We start from the raw sequence: 10,541 nt of genomic DNA on the forward strand, positions 1-10,541 counted from the left end.
TTGTTAGAGTCTTATTTTTGAATTGCTTTTCTTGTCATCTGTTATTCATTTACGTTTAATTACGTTTAGAAGGAACGGTAACATTACATTCGGTGCAAAGGAAAGCGTAAGTAAATAGCTACATTTACCCCCACCCCTAAATCATGAGAACGGGTTTACGGTTTGAAAATGATAAAGTTATCTTAGAAATAACTAAGACAAGAGCTCGAGATCTTTTTTGTCCTATTGTGGTTTGTGATTTTAGAGGATTCCAACGGACAACCAAGAATAAACTCATTTATAGTTATTACACCCAGTTATATCACTTTAGTTTTTATAAAATCACGATGTTGTTTTGGTAAGAACAAAATATGAAAACAATTATATGATCAATTGACATTAGAACAGTAATCATATGTATAGTGTTTTATGTTATTTACTTATAGCTAAACCGGGTATAGATTTTTTTTCATTGCTTAGCTATTGAACCTAAGTCACCAGACTTGGATTGATAAATTTAAAACATGCCGAAAGTGGGCGGGAGCATAATCATGTGACCAACCAAAAGATGACATCATATGCAATATTGGTAAAAATACGTCGAGTGTGAATTCGTGCGATTCTAATATCGCCAGAGCACATGACTTAAGCAAACTCTCCGTTGGGTCGTCGAGAGCACGTAAAGCATCGAGAGAAGGTAAACATACGAGGTATCCGGCCAAGTACAAAATTGAACTCCAAGCTTTTCTTGCTTTCAGTTTGTGAGCAGAGGACCAGATGGTAACCGTTGTTTTTTATCGTCGATAAATTCATGCAGTATAAATGGTAGAGAAGCTCCGTTGAGAACAAGGGGCAAGGAATTGGAGATACAGCCTTACATGCCTACCTTGTTTCGATCTTACACTATTTATGATAAAGAATTTTGAATATCACAAATAAATTTGGTATATCAGACGACAAGATGGCGTCGAATTCAGATAAAGTTGTACCTCAAGGAGGGGTGTCACCAGGCACAGGTGGATACCAGAATCCAGGAGCTGCCGCACCCTCGTACCCCAATGCGTCTACCAGCTACCCACACCCTAACCCACCCTACCAGCATACCACCCAGTACCCCTACCCACCTGTGGCGCCTCAGCAGCCTCCTCAACCGCTTCCGAACTTCCAGCCTCCTCAGCAGCTTCCCAACTTCCAGCCAGATCAAGTGACAGTGATTCCGTACCATGCGTCAGTGAGGGAACTTAACAAGTCAACATCTCTGGCTGTTATCCTGTGTGTCCCGATACTTGGGATGCTCGGACTTCATCATTTCTACCTCAATCGACCTTACTTCGGTTACATCTATGCCTTTACATTAGGTAAGTTGATCTTCAGGTTCGCTGGTGTTGATGACCATGACGATGCGAACGATAATGATGGTGCACATGGTGGTGATGATGATGATAATTTGGTTTATTATAATGATGATCAGAATGATGCTGCTAATGCAGATCATAGAAGTGATGATGAATATGAGAATGACTGTGACGGTGGTGGTGGGGGCAGTGGTGATGATATCACAGATGATACTGATTTTTGGTGATGATGATGATGCCAAACAAAATGAATGCGCTTGGTCATAATTCTAATGCCATGACAATATGATTATTTCAGGTAATGCGTAATGTGAAATAAAGAAGAACATGAGTAATTGTTCCCTTGAATGTTTCTTATATCGAGGATGTGTGGAACGTTTCTTATATCGAGGATGTGTGGAACGTTTCTTATATCGAGGATGTGTTGGTGATAATGACATTTTGTATGTTTTCTTTCTTATTTTCTTTTTTCTTTCTGTCCATTTCTCCTTTGTTGTTGTTAGTGTGTTATTTGTTCAGCTTCGATGTCTGATTAATATGTAAGCGGGGGGGGGGGGGGGGGCTTGTCTCCAAGGGGCGGAGAATGCATATTAATACATTCCTTCATTCAATTTGCTTAGCTGTTACGTTATGTCATATTGTCTAATTGCTTTAGCTGCAGACAGTAGTCGTTAAAAAATTTATACATTTTTTTTTTATTTTGGATTATGTTTCAATCCTGATACAATTTATCTGCTATGATTATTTTCTAATTGTCTATGTCATTTGATTTGTGTATTCACAGCTGCAACTGATTTTTTTATATTAATGTATGATATTTCTATATTATGTATGTATGAATTTCATTTGAAGTGAATGAATAATAAATATCACTACAAAACAAAAAACATTTGACATACCACTATTAACCGAAAGCACAGTCAACAAGGTCAGGGGTACCAGATGGAAGCTTTCGAAAAAAAAAATACATTCATATTTTATTGAAAAGGTCATGTATGAATATTTTATTTAGTTGTAGGTTGATGTTAAATGATATAGATATACTTCAAATGAACAAAACGCATCAAGTTTACAAGTTGTTATGATATACCCTCGGTAGTCTAAATGTATTTTAATATTTTCTTTTATATCCAGGACTGTTTGCTCTCGGATGGATCATTGATTGGTTTCGTATCAAGTCCCTCGTCAAGAAATGCAACCAAGAGACTCGAGAAGCCCAGATCCGTGGCTACAAGCTCTACAGCCCTATGTACCCTGGTCCACTAACCAAGATCTCCCTGTGTGATGCCTATATGCTCTGGCTTCCACCCATTGGTCTCTTCGGTAAGTGGATCTTCCTTCCACCCTGGAATAACATGGACCTATCATTATTGACAATAGGGCCATGGTTTTACGAACTTACATTTAGTTTCTGCTTTCAAAACTATTGCGTGTTTTTATGTGGAATTCCATGCACAGTATATTCTACCACTTTACTTTTAAAACAAACAGAAAAAATGAAAATGCGATCTGTCAATCTTGAAGGGAATAGGTTTAAAAAAACAACAAGATTCAATACCAAAGCTATTAGCAATTTCAATTCCATTTCTCTGATACGGAGGCAATATTAACTCTTCGGATGAAAATACTGAACAGTCGGTTGCTGGTTTCGCAAAAGAGAAGACATCTGAAAGTCAACTCGGGGGCGTTGTTTGATATACTTTCTTCAGCGAAATTTACTAAATTCTTGCCAGATAAAATTTAAAAACAGCATTTTTCTTTAAAATAATCAACATTTACCGTATAGGCCTATTATGGGACTTCATTGTTTTATTTTCAGAAATCTTCTGATAAGCACTCACTCAAAGAGTTCTTTTCGTTTTTTCTTGTTATAGGTTTCTACCAGTATTACCTTGGTCGTAGCCGATATGGTATTTACCACACTTTAACATTCGGTCGCTGTGGCCTCGGATGGTTGCTCGATTTCTGCCGCCTTCCTGCAATGGTCCGTAAGGCTAATGCCAACATCGCCATGATGAAGAAAGGTATCCGAATCGAAGACCCTCCTTACTCTGTCTGCGACGCCTACACATTGGCTTTCCCTCTCGGCATCTTCGGGCTACACCACTTCTATCTCGGAAACACCAGAAGGGGGTTCTTGTTCCTCTGCACGGCCGGGGTCTTCGGATTGGGTTGGTTGGCGGATCTCTTTCAGATGCCTTTGATCGTGTCAGAAGCGAACAAGAATCGGGAGCTGAACCAGCGGCTGGTCACTGCCGAGGCAAATAACGAAGCACGGGCTGTCCACACCACGGTCGTCGTGACACACTCTGCTAACTCGGGCTACACCAATGGTCCGGGTGATTCCAATGGGCAGGTCGTTTCTCTTCCTGGGCAAGTCAGCGGACAGGTCCTAGCCGGAGGGGCAGTTGGGGCTACAGGTGGGCACGTCAACGAGCCACCACCGGTCTACAAGCCCGAGGCTGGAGAGGGTGAAAGCGTCATGATTGCAGCTAATGATCATGAGAATACGGGGCAACCAGGATTCGGGCAAGGTACCTCGTCCTCACAAGCAGATACCAAGGAGAAGAAAGATTTTCTTAACTAAGATATTCATTATAGACAAGAAAGAAAGAATTTTAAGTTGCATAAACATAATAAAGAACCAGAATAGTACCCCACAAAAAATCAAAGAGAGTTAAATTAATTAGAAAATTCAGATTTAAGCATTATGTGACAAAACATTCCCAGTGTTATCTCAGCCTATCCTGCATGCCGCTGTCAAACTCTTTAATGATAATGTTCGTAAGAAGTATTGATTGAATGGGGTATGATATCGGTATAAAGTGATACAGGTATACCGACTTTGATAAATTTGTATGAAACCACAGAAATATACTGAAACGTCAAAAGTAATGTTAAATATAACTGTCATTAATATCACGTCAAATTTTATTAAAATTCTCTCGTAACAAATCTGACCAGCACTATTTATTTTCCCATAGTTTCTTTATTTTTAAATCTTGTATATTAGTACTAAAGATTTGCATATTTGCATTGTAAAACTTGCAGAAAGAGCAGAGTGGGTATAGAGGGGTGAAAGATTCGCTTTTCTAAAAGGTGAAAATACTGTTTCATTTTCTTGTTTCTATTTCTGAATCAATGTCTTCTTCTTCATTACTATCGTTCTTATTCAAAATGTATTGTGCCATCTAACTCTATGGAAACAGAACACTATTTTATTCTGATGCATCCTATTAGCCTGAAATGTTGTTGGATTTCTTGTTCAGCTTATATATATAGTGTTATGATCTGATAATTGCATATACTGTTCTATATATATTCTATGTTTGACAAATGCAATCTATTAATCAATTATTAGATTTGTCATAATCACACTCTATATATTTCGCCTTCTTTTCTCCTTTTCATATGTCGTTCATAGTCTCTAACACTCGAGTTACACTAAAAAGGTAGCGTTGATGTAAATAATTATATAATATAATATCAATCTCACAATTCGGATTGTGTTATTTTTCAGAGAAGTTTGGGGGTCATATGGAGGGATGCATATAGAAAGGGAGGAAGAGAGAGAGAGGGGGTAGTAAGAGAATGAGGAAGGGGCACAAAGAAGGAGAGATATAAAGTGAGAGGGAAAGAGGGGGGAGAAGAGGGGATGGAGTGAGGAAGGCGAGTGAATTAGCAAGAGCGACGTCTGTGAAAAAGAGGAGAAAGAAGAAATTTTAAGGATAAGGTAAGAAAAACTCAATAAAATAAAAAATATTATATTCCAAAATCATGACCACCAAAAGGACCCCCCTCCCCACACACAAAAATCAGTGAATCTCACTAACGTTTCCCTGCCAGAACGAAGTTGATTTGAAAATAGAGTAAATAAACAAAACGATCATAAAGCTGACAGTTTCATCGTTATTAGTATATAACAAACTTTTGAAATGTAATTAATTTGTAAGTAAACGAAAAAAAAGAGGAATCGATGGGGTCAAGCATGCACCCACCTTTTTCTTCTGTGTTTCATAAATGTTTCCATAACACAGAGTTGCCAACTTTGTAACTTACTATGAATCAGTCAAGAGTTTCTTCAATATCAAGCTAACAATAATGTGATATAAAAATACAAAATAGTGTGCGACTATGATATCATCAGTTCCCCCATTCGCATGTTGTGCATACATGGTTGTATAGAGATTTTTTTCGGGGGGGGGGCGCATACAAAAATTCTGAAAAAAACCCTCAAAAGCTAAGGAGCAAAGAAACCGAGCTGGTGATAGGGCGCTTTTGAATTTCTAAAGGGAAATTGAAGGACTTTTCGCGCATACTTTTTTTTGGGGGGGGGTTAAACTTTACAGTAAAAATGTCAGTCTTCAAAATTTGTATTTAATTATTGATGTGGTCTTCTTTATACAGGGTAGCCCTTTCAATACCGAAAACTGTTCTGCTAAGGGGCCCTCTCTTCGGGGGAGAGGAACAATAAATCGTCCCCCCCCCCGCTACAGTAAACATTGTGTGCATTCATGACTCAAGCTTTCTTATTCTACAACCGATTAAAAAAAATCATCCAGTGTGATGCTTGTTTGATTGTCCTCTTTTGGGGTGAAATAAAAACCAAATAATGATGAGATGAACCTGACCTTCAATATCAAAACGGAAATGCGAAAGGAAAGTGGGCATTTATAAAATAATAATAGAAGAGGAATATTTTACATGGGCAGTCATTACAAATATAAATGGATGAAAGGCAGATAGTGGGAGCTTGTTTTGATAAAAGGGCACTCATCATGCCAATCGGAGTTAGTGCAATTTTGGAACACTTTTCGTGTTCATTTGGGAGCAATGCCCTCGGAGATGCTTAGGGGACCTCGAACAATGTAAAACGAACCCCCAAATAGAAAATGGGCACTTATCAAACCCAATGTATAACACTGTGTTATATTGTACCCTCTTTCTTTGGAAACGCCTACATGAAGGAGAGGGGAAAAGGAAAGTTTATAGGGGTATATAGAAAATGGAATAGAATGATTTTATTGGGATATAATGTAAGTGTTACGCGCATTCAGAAGAGACTACTATTTATTTTTACGATATTATATTAAATACTTTATGCAGCATTGTGTGTTTTTTGTTTATGTTAATGTATATTAAGTTAAAGTATGGTGATTTACATGTGTTTTATCTGCATCTAAAGTAAAAGACTATTATTTGCTGTTCATTTGGACGTTCAGTTCACTATCATGACATCATTAAGGGTGTGTCTTTAATTGACGTCATTAAAATCTCGGAGATCCAATGGTCATCGAGATTATCTTATTTAAAACTGAATAAAATGGATGGGGAACTGACATAGATATGATTATCTTATCCACTTTAATATGCAAATTTGCATTCAGGGCGTCAGGTTCAATAGATTTCCTAACGTGAAGTATCAATATGATGGCAAAGACGCGATAGTTGTTTGCATTATCGTCGACCATACCATGGTATAACTATATTTACAATGTGTTCGGCCAGTTTTATCGCACCATGTGTAATTATTAACGATTCCATGCGATCTTTGCGCCCATCTGAAGCAACTATTAACTCCTTTTGTTGATTAAACGGATGACTTTAGGTGAGATATTCATGCCAGTCATGTGAGGTAGTGTAAGATGACGTCATCTGCTATACGAAGTATACTGATGGGCCTCTAATTTCAAGACCACAGTGTCTTTCAAAATACAGGCATTTCGTTTATTTAAGACAGCTGACTGGACCATGTTGATATAGGAAGGGGTGTGGTGCTGTTCGCAAAGAGTTTGATTTTAGTGTAGGCCCTATTTGATGAAAGAATATCGCATTAAAATCAACCAACAACCGGGAACAAACGCAGTCAACATTTTGAAATTTTGCTCCTTCCGTCGATCTGCAGACAATTTTCTATTGATGTTCTGGTTCACTTACTACAGCAGATAGGACCAAACCGATTCAATATGACCCAGGTAGTGGTTCCAGATATGCAGACGGCTCAACGTCAATTCCAAGAGCAGGAGGAAAGAAATCGGAGCAACATGCCACAGTACACAGACGAAGTATACCTTACACCGAGCCATACCGCCCAGGACCGAAAATTCGCCGTGGCCACCATCCTGTGCCTGCCGTTCATGGGGTTGTTCGGAGCGCATCACTTCTACCTCCGCCGGAAGTTCTTTGGGACAGTCTACGCCTTCACGTTGGGATTGTTTGGCATCGGTTGGATCATTGACTGGTGTAGGATAGGAGCCCTGGTGAGGAAATGCAACCAGGACACATCAGAAGCCAGAGCAAAGGGGCACTGGATACACAGCAAGAAATATCCAGGCTATCTCACAGATAAAACATTGCTGGATGCAGTATTGCTCTGGCTTCCTCCATTTGGCATATTCGGTAAGGTGCTAATAAACTCATTTTCAGCATGGTGATACTTCCAAAAAGTATCTGTTTTTTTTTTAAATACAGAGCATAAAAAAATATATACTTAAGATGGATGTCTCCCACATTCCAAAATGTATCATGTCGATATATGTATACATATATATATATATATATATATATATATATATATATACACATGTATATATGTATATATATATATATTCTGCTTTTTGTTTTTAATAACTTAGAAAAATATAATAAGGTATAGATATATTTCAAGTAGATTGTTAGAATGTATGTATGCATGTGTTATTCATTATGTCATTTGCCTATGTTATGCTGAGAAAAAATTATTACACTTGAATATACTTTTGTTATTGGAATGTGGAAATAGATAAATCAAATCAAAATCAATATACAATGCCGTTAAAATTTTCATAAATTCAGCATAAAATGATTGTGAGATACTTCAATACCAGTTTGATATCAATTTCAATTAACCATTATTTTGTGGGTCGACAATGTATTTGTAAGCGTTTTAGTATTTTGGTGTAAATTATACAACTGGAGGAAAACAATAAAACCTTGCACGGAGTACAATAAAGTTATAAAATAAGCAATAAATAAATTGCGATTAAGGAGAAAAGTGTTGGCAAAACTCCGAACCTCGAATCAAATAAAAGCCTATCATGATGTGCGTGTCTTTGTGTTTCACACTTTATCAAAAAAGACCCCTTCTTTTCGAACATGTAGGTCTATACCACTTCTACCTCGGACGAAAGCGATACGGCACGTACCAGGCCTGCTCCGTTGGCTTCTTTCTTTTCGGTTGGCTCATGGATATCTTCAGACTCGCCTACATGGTGGAGAAAGCCAATACGGACGTGAAGCTGATGAAGAAAGGGGAGCGGGTAGGTGAAGACCCTTACAAGACATCCGATGCGTATCTACTGGCGTTTCCTCTAGGTTTCCTCGGGCTTCATCACTTCTACTTGGGCAACAGATCAAAGGCGATCCTCTACCTGTGCACCTTGGGTGTCTTTGGGATAGGCTGGATCACCGATCTTGTCCAGATGCCTCTGATTGTCAAGGATGCGAACAAGAAGCGAGAGTTGAGTAACAGGCTGCAGAATGCACTAGTTCAAGGAAGACAGCCTCAGTCAAATGTCATTGTGATGACGACCATACCGGCCACCAATGCAGGATTTGTTGTAGGGCCTGTTGAAGGTGGGCTAGGACAGAATCCTGCTATGGTGCCAGGGGCAACAGTGCATCTTCCAGAACCCCCGCCGGAGTACAGGGAGAATGCATCAGCAGGTGAAACAGTGATTCACGAATAAACAGGATGAACAAAATCTGTACACTGTAAAGACTCAGCCTGATAGAAACTTTCACCAGTTAGTGTTAATGAAAAATCAAACCCTGAAGTTTGGGCTTGAAGTTTACATTGTTGGACTAACACCGTAACTTTAGACGGGTGTGATGAATTAGTTGGATTACGTGGTCCTCCTTTTGGACAGGGGAATTCTTGTCACTTTCTTGGTGTCTTGGTGTCGGGGGTGGGGTCTCTATTAGAACATCAGGTGGACAAGAACAGGCAATGAAAACATTGGAATCAACTGCAGTAGGGGCGTTGAAATTTTTAATTATTTTATAAATCAGGATATGCTGGATCTTAAACGATAACATCTCTGAAGACACTTCCACGCAAAAATAAAGGTAGAATAACAATAATATTGCTAATCCTGAACTGAAATTCTCAAATCCATGTGGAGTTGCCCATGTGGAGTATCATGATTGATCAAAATCCCATTTCATGTCGGTAAAGACAATAAAGACACTGAAAACTAAGATGTACATGGTATACGATATTTATCATGTAATAATTTATTCTGTCATCTTACAGCGTAACTGAATTCTATTTCATGAGAAAAAATTCATTATAATCTAAGTATTTATTGGCCAAAATGCTTCGTGTTGAATTCATACAACTTTAAATGAATTCTTCCTAAAGCGAGCATTATCGTGATCATTAAAAAATTTAGCAAAACGTTACTTTGATGCAAGAGGTGCATTTATGTTGTCGGTATATTGTCCATAATCTGTTTAAACAACCATCACTTTACCCCTCCCTCCTACATGGAAAATGGTATCAACTTTGAATAGGAATCCTAATTATTTTTAAACGAATTTCGTATGAAATATTCCTCTCAATCCCCTTGAAACAAAGATATATACGAGTGGAAAGTTGGCCGATTGTTTTGATGTTTAATTTGAAATATTATATTTTCTTAAGGTTGTCAGGAATATCCACTTGGACTGATAATTGTAATGAAAATTGACTTTATTTATGAATGGCAATCTGTTCGTAAAATTACAACTTTTAGACATAATATCACAAACGAAGTGGCTAAATACAGCCAGAATTCCGATTAAGCATTCTGTAAGCAAAAATAATTTTTCAACCAGAATATTTTGTTATATCATTGGAAAACACAAACATATTACATATAAAATATTTTGCTCAACATTTTGCCCTTTATAATTATTCAGGTTGTTCGTAAAGTCATTGGTAACAATGCGAGCAGCTTTATGAAACAGCTCGCAGGTAAGACTGTTGATGGTGGATGTATTCGACTAAAATTTATCATGCTTTATACTAATTCGCCTCTTTTTGTGTATATATGCTGTGTTTTTAAATAAAAGTCTATTTAGAGTATTGTAAATGATACAATCTTCTAACACGTCCAATTAGTACTGTCAATAAAAATCTCCCTTTTAATCCTGTCTTAAAGTCACTATTACATATTATTTGATCAA

At 37.7% G+C, this 10,541-nt stretch overlaps 1 protein-coding gene across 1 annotated transcript; it reads left to right on the forward strand.

The window, feature by feature from the left end:
• The first annotated feature begins 622 nt into the window (after positions 1-622).
• On the forward strand, positions 623-10,443 carry LOC121412046. Its single transcript, XM_041604956.1, has 5 exons — positions 623-1,337; positions 2,469-2,657; positions 3,209-3,910; positions 7,173-7,733; positions 8,475-10,443. The coding sequence occupies exons 1-5, from the start codon at positions 941-943 to the stop codon at positions 9,059-9,061; spliced, it is 2,436 nt and encodes an 811-aa protein (XP_041460890.1). The 5' UTR covers positions 623-940; the 3' UTR covers positions 9,062-10,443.
• Positions 10,444-10,541: the final 98 nt, after the last annotated feature.

Source organism: Lytechinus variegatus, chromosome 3, assembly GCF_018143015.1.
Source record: "Lytechinus variegatus isolate NC3 chromosome 3, Lvar_3.0, whole genome shotgun sequence".
NCBI classification, from domain to species: domain Eukaryota; kingdom Metazoa; phylum Echinodermata; class Echinoidea; order Temnopleuroida; family Toxopneustidae; genus Lytechinus; species Lytechinus variegatus.